This window comes from Paramacrobiotus metropolitanus, unplaced genomic scaffold, assembly GCF_019649055.1.
Source record: "Paramacrobiotus metropolitanus isolate TYO unplaced genomic scaffold, Prichtersi_v1.0 Parri_scaffold0000043, whole genome shotgun sequence".
NCBI lineage: Eukaryota > Metazoa > Tardigrada > Eutardigrada > Parachela > Macrobiotidae > Paramacrobiotus > Paramacrobiotus metropolitanus.
In genome coordinates, this window is record NW_026570263.1 from 827111 (window position 1) to 854347 (window position 27237).

General features: G+C 49.3%; 4 protein-coding genes across 6 annotated transcripts; 3 read left to right on the forward strand and 1 right to left on the reverse strand.

Annotated features, from left to right (window-relative positions):
• Window positions 1-89: 89 nt before the first annotated feature.
• LOC129590941 (proliferation-associated protein 2G4-like) lies at window positions 90-3341 on the forward strand. The gene is made up of 9 exons (XM_055486390.1): window positions 90-321; window positions 491-619; window positions 679-784; window positions 845-914; window positions 1370-1462; window positions 1567-1709; window positions 1798-1955; window positions 2171-2445; window positions 2767-3341. The coding sequence occupies exons 1-9, from the start codon at window positions 219-221 to the stop codon at window positions 2983-2985; spliced, it is 1296 nt and encodes a 431-aa protein (XP_055342365.1). The 5' UTR covers window positions 90-218; the 3' UTR covers window positions 2986-3341.
• On the reverse strand, window positions 3239-8733 carry LOC129590940 (uncharacterized). Its single transcript, XM_055486389.1, has 9 exons — window positions 8082-8733; window positions 7419-7757; window positions 7031-7358; window positions 6715-6905; window positions 5729-6242; window positions 5143-5308; window positions 4482-4645; window positions 3971-4333; window positions 3239-3672 (listed from the first exon to the last, which is right to left on the reverse strand). Exons 1-9 carry the CDS (start codon window positions 8496-8498, stop codon window positions 3437-3439), a joined length of 2718 nt encoding a protein of 905 aa, XP_055342364.1. The 5' UTR covers window positions 8499-8733; the 3' UTR covers window positions 3239-3436.
• Window positions 8734-10076: 1343 nt separating this feature from the next.
• Window positions 10077-12137, forward strand: LOC129590974 (uncharacterized). The gene is made up of 3 exons (XM_055486442.1): window positions 10077-10690; window positions 11120-11258; window positions 11473-12137. The coding sequence occupies exons 1-3, from the start codon at window positions 10580-10582 to the stop codon at window positions 11820-11822; spliced, it is 600 nt and encodes a 199-aa protein (XP_055342417.1). The 5' UTR covers window positions 10077-10579; the 3' UTR covers window positions 11823-12137.
• A 2131-nt stretch (window positions 12138-14268) lies between these two features.
• LOC129591041 (uncharacterized) lies at window positions 14269-26253 on the forward strand. 3 transcript variants are annotated; one of them, XM_055486543.1, is made up of 11 exons: window positions 14269-14682; window positions 15266-15974; window positions 16290-16915; window positions 19630-19855; window positions 19921-20147; window positions 20452-20584; window positions 20640-20885; window positions 21888-22299; window positions 22395-22767; window positions 25160-25492; window positions 25635-26253. In XM_055486543.1, the coding sequence occupies exons 3-11, from the start codon at window positions 16418-16420 to the stop codon at window positions 25941-25943; spliced, it is 2757 nt and encodes a 918-aa protein (XP_055342518.1). In that variant the 5' UTR covers window positions 14269-14682; window positions 15266-15974; window positions 16290-16417; the 3' UTR covers window positions 25944-26253. The 3 variants fall into 3 exon arrangements, with proteins under 3 accessions (XP_055342518.1, XP_055342520.1, XP_055342521.1); XM_055486545.1 differs by having other exon boundaries at window positions 14269-14675; XM_055486546.1 differs by lacking the exons at window positions 14269-14682; window positions 15266-15974; window positions 16290-16915 and adding an exon at window positions 18235-19297.
• The last annotated feature ends 984 nt before the right edge of the window (window positions 26254-27237 follow it).

Consider the following 27237-nt stretch of genomic DNA (forward strand, 5'->3'; position numbering starts at 1 on the left):
GTGACTGATGAATTCCAGCGCCTGCGTGGAAATGGAACCGAGCACATCTGTCTGCTCGAAAATTTTGACGCTGCTTTGCGGTTGTGAAATTAGGTACGGAGTGCTGCAGTTTTCGAGATTTCCTCTCTTTTCTTGTTGTACTCATTTTTTTCCTGGATTCTATCACTTTTCATCCCGCGCACCCGTAAATTTAGGTATTTATTGTCACCCTCTTGAAAATGTCCTCGTCGTCCGAGTCGAGTTTTGACGAGCCCGAGGAGTGCACCGTGGCGAATGTGGCGGTGCTGAACAAGTACAAATTAGCCGGAGAAATTGCTAACAGTAAGTGGGCGCAGGCGCTGCGTCTCCCTGTAGTCGCCCATCCGCTCCACGCTGCTGTACAGAGAAGCGTGCAGTCGGGTGGAACTGGGAATTATGTGGTCTGATCTGTGGTGATTTTGCTGCTGTTTTGCTGGAGACAGACGTTCGCAAGCGTTTTCTTTGCTTGCAGAGGTCGTAAAGAGTGTGGTGGAGAAATGCGCGGCGGAGCAGTCGGTGCGGGAGTTATGCGAGGCGGCCGACGCCCTGATCATCGCGGAGACGTCGTTGATTTTCAAGAAGGAGAAGGAGCTGCGCAAAGGTTCGCTGCACTCCGCTGGTTTACCTTCAGCTGTGTGATGCGCTGCACTGCGTTGACAGGTGTGGCCTTCCCCACGTGCATTAGCGTCAACAACTGCGTCTGCCACTTTTCGCCCCTCAAGAACGACACGGACGTCGTGCTGAAGGACGGGGACCTCGTCAAAATGTATGCCAGGCTCTTGATCGCCGTTTTGACTGCTTATTGAGCGCTGCTTTCTTCCTGCAGTGATTTGGCCGTGCACATTGACGGATACATCGCCAGTGTTGGATATTCACATGTGGTTGGCGCTACGAAGGTTAGTCACAGGATTTTTATTACATTTTCAACTGTGCATCTTTGAATTGGCTGTATGACATTATCGCGCATTACGTGGCATCCTTTTTGAAATTTGTAATTAATTTCATTTTACAAGACACGAATAATCGATGATGCATTTATAATTTTATTAATTTTAACTGAATAACTCTTGTACGAGTAACTCCTAATTTTTTGGCAGTTTTTAATTCATTGATTTTAATTATTTCACCCGCATGGTGTACTTCTTCATGTTCAATTTAATATCGATTAATTCTAATAAAATAGCGCTCATTTATCGCATAATAATTTCTTTATTTTTAATGTTGGATTCGGCTATTAGTTAATTTTTGTAACACAATAAGAAATAATTTTCGGCTAGGAAGAAGGTTATTGATTTTGTTTGCTACTTGGAGAATTTTTGTTTGAAGCGAAACGAACTAGTGGTGATTGCAGGAGAACCCGGCGAGCGGACGGAAGGCGGACGTGATCCGGGCGGCGTACACGGCCCTGGACGCCTCCATGCGCCTCATTAAGGGCGGCGTTGATGTACGTGCGGCGTGTGTAATTGCAGGCAGTAGTTAATATATTTGTGGAGTATTTATTCTGTCATTTGAATGATTATTATAAAAATATGGATCTTGTTTGGGCAGAACTTCAAAGTGACGGAGGTGATCCAGAAGGCGGCGGAGGCGTTCCAGTGCAAGCCCATCGAGGGCATGCTCTCGCACCAGCTGTACCGCAACCAGTTCGAGGGCAAGAAGAGCATCATTCAGAACCCCAACGAGGCCCAAAAGTGTGTATCGCCAATCATTCTTCACTGTGCTGGACTGCATTTAGCTGTGCTTTTTTGTTGAATTAACGGTGTGTCGCCTGTGTGGTAGACGTGAGCACGAGAAGTCCGAGTTCGACGTGAACGAAGTGTACGCGCTGGACATCCTGGTCAGCACGGGCGAGGGCAAGGCCAGGGAGGTGACGGCGCGCACCACCATCTACCGCAAGACCGACTCCTCCTATCCGCTCCGCATGAAGACCTCCCGGGGTAATTATTTGTGCAATAAATTAAATTTTGCTGATTAATTTTGTTATTTTTTCCTTGCTTTTATTGAATATTGTCGAAGGGTGTTTTATCTGTTTCAAGAAGAAATCTGGCTGCATTTGCAGTGCAGTTAATGGCTTAGTTTTTACTTGTGCCTGGCTCTTGGCGGTGTGTTTTTGTTTACTTGTTAATTATTGATTGTGTGTGTGTGCTTGTAGCTTTCTTCTCGGAAGTGGGCGCCAAGTACGACATGATGGGCTTCTGTCTGCGCTACTTCGAGGACGAGAAGAAGGCGCGGCTGGGCATCGCCGAGTGCGTCAACCACGGCCTGCTGACGCCCTTCCCGGTGCTGTACGAGAAGGAGGGCGACCTGGTGGCGCAGTTCAAGTGCACCGTCGCCATCACCGCCACCGGCCTCCAGAAGATCTCCGGCTTCCCGCTCGACGTGGACGCCTACAAGTCCGACCACAAGATCGCCGACGCCGACCTCAAGGTGCACCCACCAACACATTAGAATCGTTGCAACGGCGTCTGATGTGGTTAATTTATTGCTAATGGCGTCTAATGTGGTTAATTCATTGCTTATTTACCTGGTACTATTTTATTTGGTGTTTACTCATCATTTTATTTATTCGTTGTGTATTTTATTCACTATTTTATTCAGTACTGTATTTATTTATAATATTTCGTTTAGATTTCTTATTTTCTTTAGTATTTGAGTTAGCATTTCATTTATTGCTTTATTTAGCGATACGTTTGTTTGATTATGTAGTATCCTGTTTAGTATTTCATTGAATGATTGCTGATTGAGCAGGAGGCGCTGAGCACGGGGACGAAGACGAACAAGAAGAAGAAGGCCAAGGCCAAGAAGGCGGCGGGCGAGGCGGCCAACGCGGCGATCATGGGCTTGAGCCTGAAGGAGAAGGACGGCCAGCCGCAGCCCAGCCAGGACGGATCATCGGCAGCGGAAGCGGCGGCGGGCGCGGGCGGAGATCAGGCTAAGGAGACGAGCACCGCGGTGCGGGACGCCTAAAGGCCCGCCTCCCGCCCGTCAACGTGTCCAGTTGTATTACCTTCTTTCCGCCGGACTCCAAACAAACTTTCCTTCACCACTGGCTCGGTTTCCCTGGGGACGGGACGACGTCCCACTTGTGTGGATAGGCGCCACGCCCCGGCGTCCGGGGCGTGGCTGCTGATGACGCTGGTTCTGGTTGTCGTAGACGAGCTGCGCTGTCCGCGTTGCGCGCGCGACTCGTGTTGGCTGACTTGTCGATAGTCCGCGGCAGCGCCGAGCGCAGCTCTAGTTTTTTACTTGTTCTCTAACACACTGATACGGCTCCTCTCTTCGATCATTTAACAAAAACAACAACTACCAACTGTTGATCCGTTCGTTCAATAATTATAGTAAACGACTGCAGTGAGATTAGTTATTACAGTTATCGTACATAATTATAAAAATATTTTATAAAAAATAGTGATAATAATTATAGTCCGGGGAGGATGAGTTTGTGGTAGGGCTGGGGCTGGGCGGGCGGCGGCAGCGTGTGGTGGGGGTGGAAGTCCTTCCAGAAGGACAGGTAGCAGGAGATGATGATGTTGCCGGGGTTGGAGGTGGGGTTGGGCTTGGAGTTGTTGTACAGGCCCTCGTAGTGGATGGCGTTCTCGCGGCCAGGCCGCAGCTGCTCCGTCAGGTCCACGATCCACGGCGTCACGTTCTCGCCTAGCAAAAACCACCCGTACAACAACAATTTAATTTGTTATCCTTTTTCTGTTTTGTTAAACCATCAGCGATAGACCGCCAGATTAATTTCCTGTAATTTTTTAATTTTATTTTTATCCGCCCGCAGGGCGGTTGACGCCGGCATAACTCAATGAAGTACAGTACTGTAATTAAAAAAATGAAAATTAATTTTTTAATGATTAGCAAGGCAGTAAATTGACAATTTAATGGATTATGATTTCTTTAAATTATAATTTTGATTGACCACCGGGGCGGTTGAGGCAGGCGACTGACGTACCGGGACACCAGCCGTTGCGGCCGTACAACCAGGTGCCGTGCTGGTTGGCCACCGTGCCCTGGCGGACGCGGTGCGCGCAGCCGTGCGGCGTGCCGGCGTTGGTGAAGACGCGGGAGTTGAGGTTGGCGTTGTTGACGAGGAGGTTGTGCGTGGTGACGCAGAACTCGGCGCAGTTGTTGTTGTCGGAGCCGTGGCCGGTGATGAGGCAGTAGGCCGTGACGCGGCGCACGTCCGGCGGCAGGAAGAAGTGGAAGTCGTGGAACTTGCTCTCGTACGTCAGGTCGAACGGCTCCGACCCCACGAACATGGGCTCGATGTGCTCCGGGTACACCGGCGGCCCGCCGCCCTTCGGCGCCGCTCCCCCTGCTCAAAGGGGGCCCGTTTACATATTCGAAAGTGACCAATTCCAGCACAGCCACAACAATTAATATTATGTGACATATTTAAAAATAATTTAGCATACTGTACGCACGTAAAGAAATAAGTCAATAAATTATCTGTACATGTATACCGGGTTGGTTGGCGCGTATCCAGTCGAGCGGGTCGGAGAAGCGCAGCGTCAGCACCGGGTACCAGGCGTCCGTCCAGGGCGGGTGCTTCATGGTGAAGTTGCAGAACTGCGCCGTCAGCAGCGGCATTAAATGCGTCGCGTCCGTTAGCCAGCGCCCCACTCCACTACAAAATAAGCAACAAATATAAATTTTAGATATCTATATATATATTTATCGTTAGTATATAAATATCTATATTATATATACTCTGTAGAATGACGATACATGTACGCCCATCACGGCCACTGCATATTTCTAAGGTAGTTGTAGATTAATAACATACCTCACAAATTATGCAATACAAATTAAAATGACTTCACAGTACCTACAGATTACATGCTCGTATTAAAACACGAACCACGTACCATACGCATACAGTATTGTACTCTGTACTTACGATTATTTATACTGTACCTACTCCCTATTCGGGCCTATTGACATTATACTGTATTATAACGCATAAATGAACTTTAACCGGAAGTATCAGATCTGTATACATATACTGCCCGCTGTGACGAAAACTTAACAAATAGAAGCTTATAACTTTATCTATATTCGGTCAAGTACTGGCGATGGAAGTGTTACTGTACGTGATTTGCTTGCATAGTTATTGACACGTACCGGCGGTAGGCGGTGATCCAGCGGCCCATCTCCATGCCGCAGAGCGCCGTGTCGTCGCAGCAGACGAACAAGTGGATGGTGTGGTCCCACTCGGCGCAGCTGCGGTCCGTGCTCAGCGGGCACTGCAGCTCCAGGTCCAGCGTCAGCTTGGCGAACGGCACGCGGTCTGTAAACAAGATGAGAAAACACGTCAATCCCCTTAATACTCGATCGTTTGTCTCGCTTAACATTAACCACGCCGCAGTCCAGTCCAAAAGAGCGCATAGGGCAAAGGTCACTTCTTAAACAACCTCCGCAGCAAAATCAACCAAATCTTGGCACGTACATAAAAATAATTATGTTTTAATCACTTCCTGGTTGAAATGTACTATGGACTGTTTAATGTTTACGGATTTTCGCCGGTTTAGCATGATATTATGAGCCATTATACCGCCCCGTCAACCCACCACCGTACAGCTTTCGTTTGGTTGTACAAATACACAGTGCGAAGGTTATTTAAGTAACCATTGCCCGTAGCGCAGCCGTCGCCGGCCGCTCTTAAGGACCAGACTGCGGAGGTCGCCGAACCGTGCCGGCAGTGTCTTACGTCCGTCCCAGGGCATCTGCACGTCGGCCGCGAAGGCCCCGGCCTCGCCGTGCATGCGCGTGTGGTTGAAGACGTTGACCAGCAGATCGCCGGCCTTCCCCTCGGGCTCTCCGCGGGGCGGCGGCACCGGCTTCCCGGGGACCGGCGGTCCGACGGGCGGCGGCGGGAGGATGCCCTGCAGCTGGTCATGGAGGTCGGTGAGGTAGTTCATGCCCTCGATGTGCCAGGCGAAGAAGTTGAAGCTGGGAAACAAGCACCAGCCCATCTCCTGCAAGCGGCCGCGCCGGTCGATGCCCACGTAGAAGTTGTCGGACTGCGTCGTCTGGAAGCGCACCAGGATGCTCGTGCCCTGCCGCGCCAGCGCCATGATGCGCTCGTCGTACGGCACCATCGTCGCCGGGATGGACAGCACGGCGCTGCACTCGCCGCCCTGGCAGTTCATGTCGCGGATCGGCTCGCCGCTCCCCGCCACCACCATCACGCCCAGACTCCCGCTCTGCTGCATATTCCACACCTACGCGGACATTCAGTTTATTATACAGCTAATTCATCTCTAACGATGGTATTTCAGAAGATTACACAGTGTCCATCAGACGTATACGTATATAAATATCGTCGATAATTTCAGAGTAACCATTCTACAGCACGTATTAGGCCTGATATATAACCACATATGCGTATATGAGATATACAAGACAGTGACCTTTCTGTAAAGCATATTAGACTGATCATACATAAGCTATGTATTTAGTCCTCAAATCAAGTAACAGCGGCATTAATTTTGGAGTGTTGATACTAGAGATGTTTCTGATAAATATATAAGACGGTGACCTTTGATTACTTGTACATATTACGCGGCACATATATACGAACTGCATATATCTATATACCGTGATTACTGATATAAGCAATAAGCAGTAACCATTTAAATGCATAATCAGCGACCTATATATACTTGCCATACAAAACGACTAAAATACAGTGACCTTTTTGAAGTAAGAGCATCCTCCGTCGGTGAGGAAGGCGATCTTGCCGCGCACCATCGGATTGCGCTCGCAGCCGGCGCCGGCGAAGAGGATGGGCGTGGCCCGCGAGCCGAAGCCGACGAACATGTTGGGCAGCCAGTCGTAGCGCGCGTCCTGCCGTTTCAGCACCACCGGCTGCAGCCGACCGTTCACTATATCACACGCATACATACGTAAATCTTGTTACATATGTTTACTGATTTTAGTAATTATTCTACGAGCGATGTAAAACGACAGTGAGCGGAGGTACATGTAAACGTAAATGTTAGTATCGTACTTCGGCCGGCGCAGTTCTCGTCGTACATGAGGCAGTCGAGCGTGCTGTGGGTTAGCGGGACGGCGGCGCTGTCCGGAAGGAAGACGGCCTGGTAGTAGCCGCAGTTGTGGTCCTCGCAGCGCCACTCCTTCAGCACGTCGGGGATCCAGTTGCCCAGCTCGTACACCGGCGTCGTGGCGAAGTGCATGCGCTGCAGCTGCTCCCCGATCTCCGCCTCGCTCAACTGCAGCTGCAGCATGCGGTTGATCAGCTGCTTGCGCATCCACTGCGCCTCGGCGTACGCCGACGCCGACGTCGACAGGAAGATGTACTGGGCGTCCGCCGGACCCTGTTACACATTCAAACGTTTTCTCCGCATTGAGAAAGCCATTGTTTAATTAAGACGCACCTTGATGATGCCGTCGAAGGAGTGCGGCGTGTTCCAGAGGGCCTCCAGGAAGCCGGAGCGTTTGTCGAAGGTGTGGATGAGGATGGGGGCGTTGTTGAGGGGCTTCTGCGGGAAGCGGACGCTGCCCTGGATGGTCACCAGCGAGAAGGGCGGCGCCGGGTCACCCGGCTTCAGGTCGCGCGGTGACAGCGACCGCTTGCGCAGTTCCCGCCCGGGGCTGGCGGTTAGGCCGGGGAAGATGCGGTTACTGGGCACCGCCGCGGAGGTGCCGTATAGCGAGTTGTCCTGTGGCTGGTCGGGGATGTGTTTGGGCACGGAGAAGATGTTGCGGAGAGCCACCTACCGATCACTCGTGTTCTTCTCAAATATACCATAACAAATCATTATTGTACCGGTGTGACCGCAAACAAACAAGAGTAATTATTCGACAGCACTTTATATGTCTTTTTTTATATTCACATATCTTGTACGCATTCGTTGTAAAGGTCATATGCGTTTTATATATATTTATTATATATATACAGCACTCAAATTTATATAATTATGCAATCCACATTTTTATACGATTATCCGTATATATAAACAGTCATCGTGTTTTTTAATATGCCGGTTAGAAAATCTAAAACATATTATAATGGCAAACATTGAATATGAGGGACCGACCTGGTTCTTCCAGCCGATAGTCTGGTGGTCGGGCTGCCGGCCATAGGGCACGATCGGCCGGAAAAAGGAGCCGGCTCCTCCCGCTCCGCCGTGGGGCGGCTGGGCGACGGGCAGCGGGCGCAGCGGCGGTTGGCCCTCGGGGTGGTACTGGCTGAAGTCAGCCGGGAGGAGGAGCCCCAGGAGGGGGTCCAGCAACAGGGCCAGGAGGAGGATAAAGAGGCAGCTGCGCGGCGAGCACAGCGGAGGCATGCGGCCTCGACCGGCCCGGCCGTAAGGGGGCGGCCGGTAATCGGCAGGGGGAGGGACGGCGGGCCCCGCCGCCGAAGCGCGGCAGTGAGGGGCGTGTCCCTCCGCCGGGCAGGTGCACGGCGGGTCAGCCGCGGACGGGTCGTCAGCATGTGGCACGAGTACTGGCATTCCTGCGCATTAGTATTATATACCAGACCGATGTCTACAGGAATATATGGTGTTGACGTGGGCTACGCCAGTTCCATCCGCAGTACAATGTAGCGCAACGTGACCCCCGTCGTCCTTGATCGTACTGCCACAAATACAGATACCCGTATTTAGATCAACTTTAAGGTTATACAGCTAACAATGAGGTTACTCTGGTAGTGTGTGCGCGTTGCAGAATTAGAGCAAAACAGCGGGACAAGTGCGGTACTGAGCTTTATCTACGATGGCATCGGGTCAAGTTGGATAGAATTTGTTGACAAACCGATGCTTTATCACGGTGAGGGATTGCTTAATGTGTTATAAGTATTACAGACTGCTGTTAATTTTACTAATGGTTTATCTTCCGTACGGTTACTACACACGGCGTCGAGTATCATCCAAATAAAACCAGTGTGCGCATAATTACACAAACACTATGTAATTCGTATGTTCCCTTATCATGGCTGTACCGGTGTCAGGTGTCATTTAAGTAATTAACGGGGCATGCACTTCGGTTGATCGCTTAACAGGGATTATATTACTTGTATAATTATGTTATATTAACAACGTAAATGGTATATACGTATATGCTCGTAATTACAGCCACTTGATGAGATATCGATTAGGCCGACGCATCTGTACCCTACAAGCCGCGTGGCTATTGCGTCGTATTACTGTGCTTGCTTGGAAATAAAATATTATGTAGAATTCTGGCGATGATAATAAAACATAGCAATATCACAATAATGTTCATGTCATATTTTTCCAAGAGCCAGTTACGTACCGTGTGTTGGTAATATCTATTATATAGTTGGTAATATCTATTACTTGCAGAGTACATACATAGTCCATATATACAGATACATGCGTTCTTACCGAATAAATGCCGATATAAGTCGATTACGAGCAGTTCTAATTAAATGTCTCAGAATTTGCACAGCGTGCATTCACATTACTATCATTAATCCGTAAATTATTATTTACTATTTATTCTGATTTTCCAATGGTGAAAAAACATATCCTCCAGCTCCACGCCGTAAGCTAGCCAATTGTCTCCTTTTTGGGCGGCGAAAATATTACAAATTTGGCCTACGTTGGTCGTTGGAAAATACTTTGTATCAGCTCATTTTCATTATTTTACCGACACTGTTAATCTTCCTCGTTAATTCAGCTAAAGCGTATACATCCTAACAATAATTAGAGTAAATGCGTTTCCTGACACGTACAGCCGGTGACCTTTGGACCATAGTCAATGTTAATCGCTGCCTAGTTCCGTACAATGCAGCAGCATGGCAAACCAATTAGGAGCTCAATTGCCACGTTGACGATGCCGATCAGTCGGCAGAAAAAAACCGGCATAGCAGGCAGTTAACGGGAATGTGCATTGTGTTGTCCTTTATCGCCGCAGTTCATCGTAACCAATGCATTTCACCGGCCATGCCGATATCGATACGCGATTCCTTGCCTAGAATACGTAGTTACGTACAGCGAAGCAGGCCAAAACTAGCTACCAACCAACCGGCATCGCAGTTGCAGCTGGCCATAATTAATTATTCGAAGCATCCGCAGTCTGACATCATCGCCGGCAAGGCAAAAAAACTGGATGACCTGAGGAGTGAGGGCGGGTCGGGCGGACCGATAGATATGCACGAAACAGGGCAAAGGCAAGCCCGGACAACTGTTGACATGCCACACTGATTTGCCAGTGTTGTGATCGAGCGGCCAGGTCAACGCTGGGTTAACATTATCGGTTATGGGGAATTTCTAACAACGGGCTGTTATTATTGTAATAATTTTTATTAACGGTGCATTAAGACAACTGACATAACAATACGTTACGGCTGCGTATCTGCCATCAAACAGTAGCTGACCAGCGCTTCCGGTTGTCCGCTTACCGGATGATCCCTCTAGTTTAGTTCCTCTTCCCGATTTATACCTACCTTTTTTCTGTCCGACATCACCTGCCGCATGCGCTCATTTCGCCGCATTATACGTACGTGTCCGATCGATCTTATCAGTGGCGGGACGAATTAAGTGGCCACGTAAATCCCTAGCACGTCGTGATGCCATCCATGACCAGTGGTCAGTGGGCGTGGGGCTGCGCGCTCTTTGTTGCCGGCTGCCTCTGCGTACTGCTCCTGCCGGCGCCGGCCACATGCAATAAACACTGCGACGTAAGTTAACGAATGCGCTAGGGTAGGTATCGTACCAATTAATTATCTCATATAACTGATATAAGTAATACTTAATACTCGTAGTAATATCAAGCTGACCACGCTCTTAATACTTATTGAATAATTATTCCTACGGTAGCGTTGCTGTGCTTACACGTGTTCGAGTACATGTACCGGGAGTGACCAGTCATGTATAATAATATATTTCCGCTTTCTAGATCTCTTGTTATTTGACTAAGGTGATTTACTAATCAATACCAGGTACTATTATATTACTCGGCACCACGACATAATATTAATTTTTCTTAATGCGCGTATCTGTACTTGATCACGTTACGCATACACATAGTCACGGTACCATGACGGAACGAATAGCTGCATTACAGTGCAGGTCTCGCGATGATGCCGATGTTGTTACCGTTGTTGCAGTCGGAAGTGTACCGGTGCAAGCGCGGCGATGAGGTGTTCAAGTACCAGAAGAAGTCCCTGTGCAAGAAGACGCTGCAGAGCTCGGGTGTGGTGACCATCGACTGCCACGGCGTCCGGCACGACTGCATCTGTCTGGACGGTGCGTACTGCCTAGTGCCTGGTTCCTTCCTTCACTGACTTAATTACTGCAGAACAGAACAGCGATGCTGTAAATCTAGGTTGCATAGAAGTATGTAATGTACACGATAATTATGTATACAAGTGAAATGGCTGCAACTGTGCAACACAACGAGGCAGATAGCGACCGGAAGGACAACTAAACGAATTAATAGCGCATATACACGTGATTGCAGTGGACTCGGTGTGCGCGCAGATCGGGCAGTACGCCTCCAAGGGCTCCTCCAGCTCCGGCTCCATGACCAACTCCAGCTCCGGCTCCTCCTCCTCCTCTTCATCCAGCTCCAGCAGCGACGACGGCACCGTCTGCCCCGACGCGTACCCCGGCGACGGGAACAGCTGCCGCAGCCACGAGCAGTGCAAGCCGACGCCGGGCGGCCTGGCGCTGTGCTGCGAGTACACCTGCTACCACGTCCACAACCTGCCCTGCGTCCGCGACTTCTTCCACCGCGACGACCAGCTCTGCACGGACGCCATGTGGGACAAGCAGTGGCACGACCTCGGCGGCTATCCCAAGGAAGTATAACTACATATCTACTGATATTTTCTTTTAATTAACTCTCTTTCCTTTAGACTCGCTGATATGTACTAAGTACTGCAGTTATTTCTACTGCTACAGATATAAACTGTACTCGGGCGCAACGGCGCATGCATATGTTCCATATTGCCTGTTATTTATAAGGAAGTATATTTTCGTGACCTTTATGTATTTCTACCCTACATTGTTTAAGCACGGCATCAGCACGTTGCAGCCGCTATTCGTAATGTTGTTCATTAGTACCGTTTACGTAATGGTGTGCTGCCAATAAACACATTAAATATGGCTTTTACTACATTCGCAATGATTTCATTCATTCCGTATTGCGCGTATTATGTTATTTCGCTGTCGATTCCTGATTGGTAAGGTCATCCTACTCACTGTTACCTTCACGGTATGGCGTGTATTATTAACTCACTCGATCTAGTTACAATAAAGGCGGGAGCACGAAAGATGCATGTTTTGCTAGAAGTACAGAAAAAACAACGAAAACCCATGTACTGTACATATCTAGCCTTACCGAATTACGTATACAGAGTACAGCAGGTCGCGGATATTACATTTCTCAATTCACATGCGGTCGTATGAGACCTAGAGGAAGACTTCCGTTCCACCAGCGGATTCGATAACGTAATGCCCGAGAGTTAGTGTTGTTGTTGTTGTAATTCTTAACATTACAAAAATGTGATCAAGCTTGGCAGGTGATTCCTGACGCGCTACATGCAATTAGCAAGAAATTCGATACCGTTACAGGCACATTTTGCGAGATGGTTAATTTCTGTCCCCTGGATGACTGGATCGTCATGCACACTAGCTTGAACGGGCTTCGAGAAAGATGGCACGAATACTAAGTACAATAATTATACTACGCTACCGGAGGATGACTGGATATGACATTGTACCGACTGTATAGTATAGTGCGAGTACATATCTACGTTCACCATAAAAAGGAATGACGTTGATTAACGCTTAATATCGTCGCATGGACGGGTTGCGATAAAATGAAATAGCGTTATAGATCTATGCGGCGGCGTTTTATGGTTCTTTTCAAAAGCACCAGGTGAGTTTCCCGCTCCAACACGAAGCTTTCTTTACTTCGAATAATATCTAAATTTTTTATTATGACCGCGACTCTGCGAGTAATAATTGACGGATACTAATATACATATCTGGTACATAATGAACCGACGCCGACGAAGTTAATTGGCTTTATTAATGCCTTATGACAAGGCAGAAACAGAAGAGAAGACTGTATGAGCCGAATATATATTATATAAATATGTACATATATACGCGGTATTCACTTAAAGGTCACACCGCATTAACGGTGGATCGCAGGACCACGAAGGAATAGCTGGCGCGACCGACGTATGCAGGCCGCCTGCCGCGGTGCAGCAGTGACCAAATCACTGTTTTTTTATAATATACAGTAGATTTAACAAAACTGAAACTGAAATTTCGAACGGTTCACATACGTAAGCCAATATATATGCACATAATGTGTACAATACTTGTGGACCGTTTGAGAATTTCAGTTTTTCGCTCGTGCGTCTGCTAAAGAAACTTTACAGCCTATTCCACTGGAAACATCCACATGTCACGAGTACAATACCGGGTCGGAAGTGTTTTGTTTTAATAAATGCGGCAGTATATTTTGTACATAATTGTACGTACGGGCGAATGAATTCGTGTTTAAAATTAATTTTAATATCTTCGATTATGCAGCCACTAATAGCCGGTACCAGTCAATGCAGAACGTAAAATTAGGTACTGTATTTACTTCCTAATAGAAATTGGCAAGAAAATACGCATTTACATATTAGTGCTATCATTGCAATGGTTACTTCTGTAACCACTGCATTAATCAATTTGCGCCGTTAGATTAACGTTATCGAGAGAAAACGGCAGAACGGTGTTTATGAACTGTGCGTGCGGTGTGCGGTAACTAGTGTAGCTGCAGATCTAGAATGCAGACTGCAGCGTTAGCATTGTTGTAGGCGTTTGGTTGTGTTGTGCATTCTTCGGGGAAAACACTTGTTTGTTACTCGAAAGCCCAGCGAACGCCCATTGATGACGACAATTGTGGCGATGGTGGAACAAAGTGCCAATACCGGATACCGATAATTTGTCTAGCTAGTCTGCACGTAACAGTCAGTACTATTGTGCCGGTAGCCGCAGTCGCACCGGCAGCCGCACGCGGCCTGCGACTGCCACGGCCACAGAATGCCGGTCACCGCTACCGGTACGTACTGTACGAGTGGTGAGCCCCGCCAATTGCAGTGTGCAGCAGCGTACGTACGGCGCAGTACGGTACGCCAGCGGTATCAGTTCTTGCGATCAGCGCTGGCATTTGCTGTGCACTCGTACAGCACGCACCGTGTAACCGGGTTGAATGGATATCCTTACAGTAGCGTTATCGCTCGCGGTAATCGGTGGTCACGTTTGCAAGTGGCAAGCGTCAGCGAGTGCAGCCGTTCAAGCACGACAGGTGCCGTGTTGCCGTGTTGCAGTGTGTTACGTTCTGTATCTGCTAACTGGTAAGCCGAAGCCAGCTGAACAAGCAAGGTACGCTACATCTGCCAGATCCAGCGAGCTCTGCGTAGACCGTTTGTTTGTCGAGATTGTTGGCTTGCGCATTAATTAATCGGGAACCCGCGTTTGAAGTTGGAATGGTCCTCCCGCGGAACGACGTCCCGGACGACAGGGACTGGTCGTGGTCAGCTGATTGAGAGCGTCAGCTGTGATTACAGTGGCGAGTTGTGACCCTCCAAAGAATATTTATTATTTTCTCGGCATTTGCCACATTCCTCTTCGTGCCAGCGCGTTGCCCTTCTGATACACGTAAGAAGTAGGTCTCTTCTTAAATTGTGAAGTTATTTACACAGGTACCTTATGAAGACAGATACAACGTGCTTTTTTTGTAAAGTTTTATAATTTATTTATTTTTTGAATATTGTTATTATTTTATTTGCGATTTTTATCAAGAGCTATTTCTTCTTATTTATTTCTTCTTTATTCAAATGACTGTTGTTAGTTGCCGTTGTTGTTGCCCATATGCCGTTGTTAGTGTTTGTTTGTTTGTTTCTTGATATTACGTTATTTACATATTTACCAAGTGCTGCGTGCGGTGTGTCGCCGCGCTGCTATTGGGTTAATTATTTTTCTTTGCATTGATTTTCCTTAACTAATTAAATCGATGCGTACTCGTCGTACGCATCGCTACATCGTTCGTCCTCGTAATCTTCTTACATAATTATTTCCAGTTTTAATACTGTAAAACTAGTGCGTTATTTTCGTACACAGATACCATAATGGCTTGTAAATAACTTAAATAATAAAAGCAAAAAGAAAAATCTTGTGGGATATGCACTGTTTATGCAGTTAAATATGCACGTAAACAATTAACCAGTTGTTTGCGTGTTCGTGTACAGGTACAGGTACAGGAGTCGACGCTGATTGATTAGCCGCGAAAAATCATTATCACGTGCACTGTAATACCTGTGCGTGTACAATCAGGATTATCGGAATTCCTGTATAATTTTTACTAGTACTGGACTGCCTGCATCTGCCGTTCGATCCAGCGGGACCCGCAGCGGAAGTGCCAGCATTCCTTTTATTAATTGTATTTTCCACGGTCGTTGTTGTCGATCACGCGCTCCTTGCGAATCAACAGCGGAAGCAGTGTGCATTGGTTAGCGCCATCGCCATACAAGTACACTGCCCGGCGTTATATAATTGAATAATATTATTCGGATTAAATCACCGGGCTGACCTTTCGGGAATACTTTAAACGACTGGAGGCCGATAGCGTCGATTGGCAGGTGGTTTATCTTATCGGCACAATCTGATTATCCCTTAACATTCACCGCAGGCATTTACGTTCCCAGCGACCGATAACCGCACTGCGCTGATTATCATTTTTCTGTTCCTGCGGATTTGAACTGGCGGCCCATTAACGCACACACCGATAAGGATATCAGCCGTATTAATTTTTACATTGAACGCTGCCACAGCCGGATCGGACGAGGGACGCAACAACACTCCGTGGAAATTCGAATTACGCTTAATTTATTATTACAGCGTACGGCTGAAGCGCTGATACACTATCGGATTATTCCCGCACCGCGTACTGTATTATCGGTAAGTTATCTGGCCTGTTCAGTTGAATCAGAACGGCGTACGGAAACTTTCTAGTTCTTCATTTTTACCGTATGTTTTTACCACCATCGTTTACGCTGAGCATAAGCTTATAGAAAAAGCTACGGAGTATTGAAAGCAATTTAAAAAAAAAATTAAATCCGTGCACAGCCAGACCGATTTTTTAATATACGATCAATTATTTATGATTTGGCTAGTGCGTACTTTATTATAAGAAAACCTGTCTTGTGGCTGTGTAAGAGCAGTCGATGGCCAAACTTGATCTTGAATCTTCGAGCGTGTGGTTTGCCTGTACAGGTGCACGCTCTACCTGATCTCGTCAATCCGCAGCCATCCCTTCACCGGCAAGAGCAGCTGCCGGGATTATCCGCAATAATTGCCGGGGTTAAGCTGTTATAATCACTATATCACACTCACACCGCACCATGATCCTGAACCCGGCCAATCCTACCGCACCGCTGCAGCACGGCGTTAACCAGCCTCCGGCCGGATCGATCGCCTCCGGCTTGCGGCTGCAGCACCTGCACCCGCCGGCACAGTCGCACGTGAACGTGTCATCCCTACCTGCACAGTATCCCTACTATCCCACTGCCAACCAGCAGCAGTCCGCCTTCAGTCACAGCAGCGCCTTCACTTCCGGTGCGCTTCGATCGGGCGTCAGCTGCTGCTGCGGCGCCGCGTCCAAGGTGCCCTGTAGTCTGCACCAGAACGCGCCGATGCCGCCGCCTTCGACGGAGAATTGCCAGACGGCGCACAAGCTGAAGAGTGGACAGTGGCCGACGTTCGGCAATTTTCAGTTGCCGGCCTATCCGCCCATGAACCACTCCCTCCCTAAAGGACCCGCGACGGCCACGGCGGCCCCGGGGGACGGGCGTCCTTCCGCACAAGGCGGGCAGGCACAGGGGCGTCTGCCGCAGCCACAGGTTGGTCTCGTACTTCACTTTTTAAGAAATATGAAATTTTTGAAGTCTCCAGTTTGAATAGCATTTTTTGGAAAACATTATTCGGCTTTAGCAGTATGACAGAGAATCATAAGGTCTAAACTTTTTCAGTTTCCTTTGATTTGGTTAAAAATAAGACCGCCTGAATTTTGGTTTTATATATTCCCGATTTTCTGGTGAGTGTTTAAAAAGGTTGTATTAAGTAGTGGGTCAGTTGGGAATTGGAAGCTGATCAGCTGTTCGATTCGGCCATGTTTGCCGTAGCGTTGAATGCGGCAGTATCGTTGTTGGTACCTAGGAAAATATGAGTACGATTGAATAATAATTCATTATCGATTCGCCGTTATGATTCTACTTCCGGTGCGGCTACAGTACTTAGTTAAACACGTCTCAATACTGGCCGCAGTTGGCACATATATAATCCGCGGCCAACTCGTAGCGACCGTACCGCTGCTCGCTGATCGTATTGACAGAATTCTCCTTCGCGACCGGAAAAACCTGTTCTGATCAAAGGCAGCCCCGACCGCTGGGTCGCGGCAAAATCGTTTTCATCTTCGCGCACTACTGCCAGCTTGCGGTTTCTGGCAGGAGCCCGTTGCTGAATGCTGACGCCAGCAATGTACCGGCTTATTTCCTCGTCGGTTCGCTTTTCGTTTCGTCCTTCGCTGGCGATGCCGCGGTACATGATTAATGGCGGGACTGTTGGCCTTGACTTTGCGCCGGCAGCTCCGCGCGCTGCTTTTACCTGTGCAGACAGCGTTCTTGAATTTAAATGCAATTATTGCCAGATTTTATGGGATAACCGTCGTTTCCGGTTGCCTTAATTATACACAACTGCCAAGAGTTTTGAGTGTTATTATTGATTGATTAGATCTTAATAAACATTAACAGAGTAAAATTATAAAAATACATACTAAATCGTAAAAATGTGAAGAAAATTTTTGTTGTAGGTTATCAATAAAAAATTGAATTAAAATCATTACGGTACGCAACATTTCCGTACGTACAGTGCTTTACGTGCGCAAGGTGCATCAGTACGTATAGGATACGGTAGTTCACGTAAGTACGTACCGGTAGGCGGTGCCCGGCTGCCGGAGAAAAGGTTGATTTGCGGCGTTTTCTCGGTACGCGTGAGTCAACCGGCAGTATGGCGAAAATGTGCCTAGTCAGAGCCGGCTTCGGCTCGGTCCGGCTCTGCCCTGATCCGATTCCGATCAGCAGCCTGCTCGATGATGTCATCCGACAAACCGTTTCTACAGCGTTCTGTGGCTCACGTCAGCCACTCAGCCCGAGCCAGCCAGCCAACCCACTTTTCGCTGTTAGTGTTGTACAACACACAAACTGCTCCGAAATTTTTACTGCTGCATTTTAAACCGTTTAAACGTGCTTTGGAGGAAGATATTTTTTTCCGATTTGCGCATCTTTCTCCTGTCGTTCATTGCGTAGCTTTGTCTTCCGGGGAAACATGGAGTTTTTTCATTTACCCGTGTTAATCAGTCCGTGAGGGTGTAGAAAATGGATTAGAGAACGTAGGATCGCGGGCGGCGTGTGTGTGTGTGAGAAAGGGAGAGTTTGACGACCCCTGTTTGTTTGAGTGGCTGTCAAGGTGCCTTTGAGTCGGAGGCTTGTTTGCCTGGGCCCTCTCTCTCTCTCTCCAGCTGAATCATCCGCGATCGGAATCAGCTGTACTCAGCGTATTATTTTTCCTGCATTCGTTGACCCATCAGTTGATCAGTGCAGTTGCCAGTGTATTCCCAGTGAGCATTAGCCAACCGGTGGTGCAGCAGTAATATTCATCTGAGAATAATCCGGAGGAGAATCTCTTTGTTTATTGTTATCGGTGATAGTTGTTGTGATTGATCGGCTGCCATTGCCCGTGGAGAGTCCTTCGCAATGAGCAGCCCGAGCGGCGTGGATGCCTGGTTCGTGGTGGTGTGCCTGCTTGTAGCCTTCACCAGCCTGACCACCCCCCCTCGCAATGATAAAGCCCCTGTGATCGCCCCCATTCCTTCCACTGTACAGAGTCACTATCTCGCTGATCTCATCAAACCCGCTTCCCTCGACGCTAACGCGGAGGCGCTGTCCCGCTGGTGGAGCCGGCAGTCCTTCTCGGTGGCCTTCAACGGCGAGGTGGCCGTCCTCTCGCCCAAGAACCCGCCCTCCGCCATCCGCCGCAATATGGGGCATTTGGGGGTGGCGGTGACGGTGGGGGGCGCCGCCGCCAGCAGCCAGGCCACTAACGCCTCCAGCGCCTTCAACGCGCAGGCCGAGGCGCTCGGCGATCTCTTCATGGACGAGATGTACCTGCAGAGCAATCTCGAGGTGGACGAGATCACCGCCGTCGCCGGATTCGTCTCCAAAGAGGTCGTGTCGTCGTTTCTCTCATCTTAGGCGTAGGGAATTTTTTCAAATTAAATTTCCCTCGCAGCGTACCGGAATCAGTCGTTATTAGTTAGAAGATTAACTCCTGTAAAGTGTAAACTCCAGTTATATTTTCAAAGATTTATGGCTATAAATGGAAATTAAAATTAATAAATTTAGCTTGTAAATTAAGTAGTAAATATGCTTGAATAACAAATATAAAAATCTCTAGTAGTCAGTTGATTATTGTAATAATAAAATTCGTGTAGAAACAAGCCGAAGTTGATTGCGGGTGAATTGTGCGTATAATATAAAAATCGTGCGTTGTATTGCAGGATTTGGACGTGCAGCGCATCCTGTGGAGCCAGGATGTGGACCTGGGCGTCAGCTTCAACTGGCCGGAGCTGGCCGCCTTCCCGCCGCACAAGGAGGCCGCCGGGCAGACGAAGGATCCGGCCAAAGCCGAGCTGGACCCGTATCTGGTGGCCACGGTGCTGCCGCAGCCGCAGCTGCGGGGATTATCCCGCAACAACTCCACCAACTTCATCGACAGCGAGACAGGTACGCCGTCATTGCCGCTGGTTAGTATCCCGTGCAGCCGATTGCATCATGATGTGTTCGATTAGGTGAGGCGATGCCGCTGTCCAACTCCGTCCGCTCGTTGTGCGCCACGGGCAACGGCACCGCCGACCCCCTGCCCAGCCAGGGCTTGAACCGCACCGGCCAGCCCTTCTGTCCGCCGCTGAACGCCTCGGCCAGCGGCAATTTGACGGCCCTGGAGATGGACATGGAGAACCGCAATCTGCAGAACCTCATCGACGCCCTCAACAACCTCAACGCCTCCACGCTGCAGGTACGCACCGTGCTCGCATGGTTAAAGACGGGAATTATTGACATTTGAAGTCCGTATAATTACCAATAATTTTCTTTTTGTTATTGGCTTCTTTATGTTTATTATTATTACGCCTTGAAGACCGGAAGTCCCTTCGGTTTCTTATATTTTTATTTGGTTTTTTTATGTGCTCTATGCTTTTTAAAGATTTCTTTCATCTGAAAATTACGGCGTTTTTAAATAGTAACTGATTTTCTTATGTTTTTCTTCGTTTTCTAAATGTGAGTGGGGAATTACAGTAGCTGCTAATGTGTTTGTCGTGCAGGCGATCGGCGGACGGGAAGCGGTGGTGCAGGCCAACGCCGCCGAGGACTTCCTGCAGGACATGCAGGCCATCATCAGCGACCGACCGGCGGAGCAGGCCTCCTTCCTGGCCAATCTGACGCTGCCGTTCTTCCGTAAGCATTGACGTTATACATTGTAGTGAGTAGATAAAATGAAAGTTTCTTGTAGGAGAACGCCATCAGAATCAGACGGGCGCGAAGTCCAGCGCGGAGGCCAACGAGCTGGCGGCCTTCAACCTCAGCAGCATCTTCATGGATCCCCCGGCCAACTGGTCGCTGGCGATGAGTCACTTGCAGCAGCAGCCAGCCAAGACTGATACCTATCGCTTTCCGCCCAACCTGGGTGTGAATGATTCAGCGGCGACGCAGTCCAGCGCCAGTGCCCTCCCGCCGCGGCCCCGACTGATGACGAATGGTCAGTGTACTGCATTCTAATTTAATAGTTATTATTCATCCAGTCAGTCGCCAGATAAACATCAAAATTCTACCGTTTCTCGGTCAGCTGCTCCTTTTTTTGAGGAATTGTTTCTTCTGAAGATAGTGAATTTAGTACGTACGTGTAATGTATTTAGTACGTACGAGCAGGCACGCTTTCCACTAATGTAATTAGTTAAAACAGGAACAGCAAGAAGATTATCCAGCATAAGCAATATACAGCTAATTATGTACAATTAATCTGATATTATAATTATTATTAAAATTATTTACAGTGTTTTGTATAGTTATTTTGCAACATAGACTTATAGTGCGGCGACTGCGCTAATTAAACTGCAGAACGTTTGAATGCAAGCTTGATCTTTTTCCTAAACGTATGCTGAATTATTTTGTTGGCGTGGTCTGTAGTCTCTGTACAACACAACAGTAGTTGAACACTGTTACGGCACGCATTGTTATGGATTGCCCGAGGTAAACAGTTTGCGGGCACAATAGAATTAGTGGTGAACTGATGAAGTCATTCACAGTCCGCTTGCGCCACCTATCAGACGTGTACAGTGTACACCGGCAGTGTTTACTGTTTATTAGGGAGACAGTAGCTTTGATTAGCATTAAAGCAGCGTTGATCCAGTAAGAATTGGCATCCACGAGCTAGTTGGCAACTTGGCAGCCGCGTTCGATTTATCAAATTTATACAACTGATATGAATTTACACTGTTGACACTTGACAGGTTCGAAAATCGAACCATTTCTCCTAATAGTACTAGTTGGATGACCTTTTAATAAAGATAATTAGCAGTAAATCAGAAACAGCATTTAGCGTTTAAATTGGCATGATAATTTCGTTCGAATGTATGTTTTATACGCCTTGTTACGATAAGAGAGGAGCGTAATGTTAATTGAACGGCGAAGATGATGGTGGCGGTGTGCTGCGGGTGCAATCAGCGACTGGGCGTCATGTGTCCCTTTGTGTTGACTGCAGTGTGCCAGGAGCGCGTCCCCGGCAGCGGACTGGTGTCGCACGTGTCGGGCGCGGCCAGCGGCGGCAGCATGCTCAGCGCCGCAGTCAACCAGCACGGCGCGACGGGGCAGGCCCGCCCCGGCGCCGGCATCAACCACGAGGGCCCCTTCGACTTCAGCGCCTTCCCCTTCCAGGACGGCGAGCCGCTGCTGCTCTCCGACGCCGGATTCCTCTCGGCCGCCACGCCCATGGACACCCTGTCGCCCAATTTGCAGCAGGTGCCGCAGATGAACGGCGCCGCCTTCCTCGAGCACGCCACGCTCTTCGACTTTGGCAGCGCGTCGTCGGAATGGAACCAGAGTAGTGGGAGTAGTGTGCGCGTCAACGGACTGTCGTCCATGATTTCCGAATCGTCCGATTTTAATATCACGAAGTAAATATCCTCGTTTTATTTATGACTTATTTTGTTAATTTTATTTTTTTTACCTTAACAAGACCTTGTTGATGTTAACCGATCGATTGTTGCAGTTTGGGCGGGTTTTTCCCAGCGGTGAACAGCAGCGGCAACCTGCTGCCGCCGCCGATGAGCAACGCGAGCTCCAACGTGAGCAACGACTGGAAGATGAGCGAGCAGACGCCTGGCACGCTGCCGACGCTGCACAACGCCTCGGCGGAGGTGCTGATGATGCTGGACGAGGCCAAGGTGCGCTTGATGATGGAGGAGGCCGAGAAGCTGGCCAGTTCACCGTTGGCCGGGGCGCCGCCGCCCGCCGCGGCCGAGGACAAGCACGTGGTGCCCGAGATCAAGCAGGAGGACCTGGAGCTCGATCCCTGGACGGAGCACGCCAACTTCGCCGCGCGCCACAATCACTCGTACGCGCGCCATGAACGCACGCTGCAGGTCAGTGGTACTAGCTCACGGAATAAGAATAAAATTATAATAAAATTAAAAACCACGGCATCTGCGATTTGGCTGATATTAAATGATATTATATTTAAAAGTAGATGGAATACGTATGTTGTGCAGATTTATTTGAAATTTTATATTGAATTCTGATTAATAATTTTTAAATATGCTGGGAAATTTGTGGATCAGTTAAATTCCAGTTGAAATGCTGTATTTCGCACGTATTTAATCGCTTTTTGTAAAATATACAAAGTAGAATGAAGTTGTCGTTGGGTTTATTGATTTATTTAAAATGTACCCATTTTGCGGGAATTTTCGGGGGTTTGTTTGCGCTTTTTCTTTGGGTTGCAGTTTGTTTGTTTGAATAATGCGTTTATCGGTAATGCGATATAGCTGGCTTTAGGATAGCCTTTACGAGAGGCACTAAATGTAAAAAGCAGACAATGTGGAGTCGCTCGTTATCGGCGGGGAATCGGTCGTTACGTTTGAGTGTGACCCATCAAAATTAGTGCTGTTTTCAGCGACATGCACTTGGTGTATATTCGCTGATGGCGATTGTGTGTTGCGTGACGTGGCAGTTTGAGCAGCAGCTGCTGTCGAGAGTGCGGCGATAATGCGTGCACTCAGTGACGCGGCAGTTTCCATTCCACACCGACGGCAGCTGATGCAAGCGGCCGTACAATCGCTGTGTTTTCGTATGTTGGGGATTTGATAATCACATTGGCGTTACGTGAGTGGCGGACCGTCCCGGGCGCTTATTTATTACCGCGGATTGTTTTTACGGCGCTGATAGCGAGTCAGTTGTGGCTGCTGTCGCTTTGAGGCCAGCACGTGCGTGGTGGGCGGGGCGACGCGGTGATTGGTTGGTTAGCGGCGCTTTAACCGCAGCAGCCAATCGTGAGCGGGCGCTTGTTGCGCTCGAGCGGGTCCTTGATTTAGTGCTGCATCAGCATTCCAAGCAAACGAGCGTGCAGTTTTTGTCGAGTGCTGTACGCGCCTGTCTCTGTAGGAGAGCTTGGAGTGTGTTACGTGTGCTGCCGTTGCTGTTTCGTACGCAGGCATTCCAGTTTTATTCTTTTTCTCTTTCCCTCGCTAATTATTTTGTTTTACGTGGCGCGAATAACGCGACAATGATGTGAAGCGAGGATTATATGACTGCGATTAAACCGTCTTCCAACTGCAGCTGTCGTAGTGCGGTGGCTCAGGCCACATGTGTATATATGCGTTGCCGCTGAGTGAGGATGCGGGATGGGATGTGTTGTCGTAGCTCAGAGGCTGGGCCGCGTGCTGCGCGGTCCCCAGTGCAGCGCGGATTAGGGATGTCGTTGTGGTATTCAGTTTACGGTCTTCCTGTCGCCGCGTGATCTGATGTCATTATTATCTGCCAATCATTATCTGCTGTATCATTATCTGTACATAGTCGTTTATTGCTCCTTTGATGGTGATCACGGGGGCCCTGCCCAGCCCCGCCGCCAGCGGCCCCTTGCCCCCGGGGGAGGCCGTTCCCCCGTGCCCCGCCGCGGCGCGTTTGCTCAAGCAGGATGACCAGCGGCGCTGCTCCCCGCCGGCGGGGACGGCGCGGTCCGGGGAGGAGGCGGCCGGGGGGTGTAGCGCGGCGGCGGCGGCCGTGGCGCAGCTGGTGGTGTGCCGCAGTCGGCACATCCACTCGGAGCTGGAGCGCGGCGGCGCCACCAACCTGGGACTGATCCTGTCGGCCTTTGAACAGCTGAAGACCGGCCGCCGCGTTGAGTACCAGGTGCTGACGTCGCTGGCCGGACAGGCGCCGGTCCCGGCCAGTGCCGACGCGCGGCCAGTGTTGTCCTTGCTCACGGTGACGGACGCGCCGCTGCGGTCCGCGCCGCCGATGCCGTCGGTGATTCGCTCCAGGGTTGGTTAAGTCACTTAACGGACGACTGAAACGGCCCTTCCGGTTGTAGTAAATGAATGTGGTTATATTTTTTGCCAAAATTAATTGTTTAAATCACGACTGAAACTGCACTTCCGGTTGTAGTAAATGAATGTGGTTATTTTGTGCCAAAATTAATTTAAATCACGACTGAAACTGCACTTCCGGTTGTAGTAAATGAATGTGGTTATTTTGTGCCAAAATTAATTTAAATCACGACTGAAACTGCACTTCCGGTTGTAGTAAATGAATGTGGTTATTTTGTGCCAAAATTAATTTAAATCACGACTGAAACTGCACTTCCGGTTGTAGTAAATGAATGTGGTTATTTTGTGCCAAAATTAATTTAAATCACGACTGAAACTGCACTTCCGGTTGTAGTAAAATAGGTATTTGTGCGATAAAAATTTTGTTAATTTCGGCTGCAACTGAATAACGAGAGCATAGTGGATGTTATGTAAACTGGTGTATTTTGTGCAGAGTCGGGAAAGCAGCGAGGAGATGGGGAGCGCCAGCGCCGCCGAGAGTTCCGGCTCGACGCAGGGGCGCAGTCGCGGCGGCTCGGTGTCGATCACGGGGGAGCTGCGCAGCCGGCCGAACCGCGACGACCGCGCGGCCTCGGAGCTGGGCCTGCCAGTGTCGGCGGAGGAGATCGTCAACATGCCGGTGGAGGAGTTCAACAGCCTCGTCAGCGGCCAGGGCGCCGGGATGGGGCTGAGTCTGGCGCTCAGCCAGGAACAGATCCAGCTCATGAAGGACATCCGCCGCCGCGGCAAGAACAAGGTGGCCGCGCAGAACTGCCGCCGCCGGAAGGTACGCACAGCAACACCCGCAAATTGCTTTAGTGTATTTGTTTTAGTAATAATTTCTTTATAAATTTCAGTAACCCTGTTACATCTTTTCTTAATAATTCTAGCATTTATTGTTATCTGAGTAACGTGGTATTTTTGGACAGATCGACAACATGAGCCACCTGGAGCGGGAGATCTACAACCTGCGGACGGAGCTGTCGCAGGCCACCGCGCGCCGCGACGAAGCCGCCCGCCAGCGGGAGGTGTTCCGCGCGGCGCTGGCCGGGCCCGGGCCCAGCGTCATCCAGAGCAGCAGCAGCCAGGCGCCGCACGCGGGCGGCCAGCAGCACCATCACGCGTCGGTGTTGGTGGCCAACGTGCATGCCAATGCTCAAGCGGACCAGTCCAGCAACAAGCGCGTCGCCCGCGATGCCGCCTCCGACCCGCTGCGCAAACGGAAGAAGGACGCCTGAGCCGATTGATGATTAAATCTTTAATTTTCTTTTTTTTGTTTTCTGGTGGTGAGCGGCGCGTTGTGAGGGACGCGGCAGTGGAAGGGGGCGGGGATAGTTGATTATGCGGATTAGATTCGTTTTACGGTTGGTTTTTTGAAGAGTTTTATTATTTGGCACCGCAGCCGACCCGAACGGGCCGGAAATGGGGATTCAAATTCGTGAGGTGTGCTGACCTTTATGTTTCACGTGTTGCCCTGTTCGGATATGGTGTTGTGTGGTCTTCGCGTTGTACAAATAATTCATCTGGCATTAAAAGGCATTATCACTGCATGGGATGGCGGTAGCGGAGCGGTCAGTAGTGGGTGTTCAGATTGAGCAACATAAGAAGCAACTCAGTGCGCATTTTCCTCGTTAATCATTTGAACTTGACCTGCGTAATACGGAACGCGAAACTACAGTACTTGCAAGTTACACCAGATGAGTTATCGCGAAACAACAGTTCACTGTGCGATCGCGTTTCCTCGTTGTATTTACATAGATATTCGCTGTTTAAAAAACTCTTTCGCCCACTTTTGACCAGTTGAAGTCGCTGTACATACCATTTCCAACAATGCCCACTAGCTTTTTAGTTCCGTCTCCATAGGGTCCGTAAATGTCGAAGGCTGCAGCAACGAAATCGTATCTTGCTTGCATCCAGGCGTGTTTTGCTAGTTTCCCCCTTTCCGCAAGCTGGGCTGCTGCGCCGGCATTCACGGAAGTGCGGTCGACATACGAGGCCGCCAGCGTGTCCACGCAGGTGACATCCACTGCCAACGGTTTTCCGCGCTTCCAAGGAATAAGGGTGATCACATCCGGCCTCTTCTTATCTTTCAGGGATAGACCTTTTGGTTCTATCTTCGAAGGGAAGCCAGCTGATTGCAGGCCCCGGGTGAATTCCGCGCTAATCCCGTCGTGTCGTGGTAAACTTCCGGCAGACCGTTTACAGCGAAGTCCGTGCCGGCCCAACTCGTCGACCAGCCCACCACAAACGCATACGTGTGCCGTGTAGAGTGACGATCGGTGCTCCCAGACGCAGCGCAACACTTATGCGAAAAGCGTTATTATGGAACAGATTACCGAGCCAGGCTGCCGGTAAAGCATGGATCCGCACGCCTGCTTCCGGGACTGATACCGCCTTCAGATGCGCGACTTCCTCCTGTGAAGTTCGTAGTGCGGTCAGCCTTGAAAATGTCTGAAGTGTCGTGGGAGTGTCCCATGCTTTCTGGACGTGCCGGAAAGCCTCCGTACGTCGGAAGTTCGTCAGTGTCGGCCT

Coding starts and splice junctions, on each gene's coding strand:
- LOC129590941 (XM_055486390.1), top strand. CDS start 219: ATGTCCTCGTCGTCCGAGTCGAGTTTTGACGAGCCCGAGGAGTGCACC. Junction 1,463..1,566: donor TCATTAAGGGCGGCGTTGAT/GTACGTGCGGCG, acceptor TTGTTTGGGCAG/AACTTCAAAGTGACGGAGGT. Junction 1,956..2,170: donor CCGCATGAAGACCTCCCGGG/GTAATTATTTGT, acceptor GTGTGCTTGTAG/CTTTCTTCTCGGAAGTGGGC.
- LOC129590940 (XM_055486389.1), bottom strand. CDS start 8,498: ATGCCAGTACTCGTGCCACATGCTGACGACCCGTCCGCGGCTGACCCG. Junction 7,359..7,418: donor CCTTCGACGGCATCATCAAG/GTGCGTCTTAAT, acceptor AATGTGTAACAG/GGTCCGGCGGACGCCCAGTA. Junction 5,309..5,728: donor GCAGATGCCCTGGGACGGAC/GTAAGACACTGC, acceptor TCTTGTTTACAG/ACCGCGTGCCGTTCGCCAAG.
- LOC129590974 (XM_055486442.1), top strand. CDS start 10,580: ATGCCATCCATGACCAGTGGTCAGTGGGCGTGGGGCTGCGCGCTCTTT. Junction 10,691..11,119: donor CATGCAATAAACACTGCGAC/GTAAGTTAACGA, acceptor CCGTTGTTGCAG/TCGGAAGTGTACCGGTGCAA. Junction 11,259..11,472: donor CGACTGCATCTGTCTGGACG/GTGCGTACTGCC, acceptor ACGTGATTGCAG/TGGACTCGGTGTGCGCGCAG.
- LOC129591041 (XM_055486543.1), top strand. CDS start 16,418: ATGATCCTGAACCCGGCCAATCCTACCGCACCGCTGCAGCACGGCGTT. Junction 20,886..21,887: donor GCCCCGACTGATGACGAATG/GTCAGTGTACTG, acceptor TGTTGACTGCAG/TGTGCCAGGAGCGCGTCCCC. Junction 22,300..22,394: donor TCCGATTTTAATATCACGAA/GTAAATATCCTC, acceptor CGATTGTTGCAG/TTTGGGCGGGTTTTTCCCAG.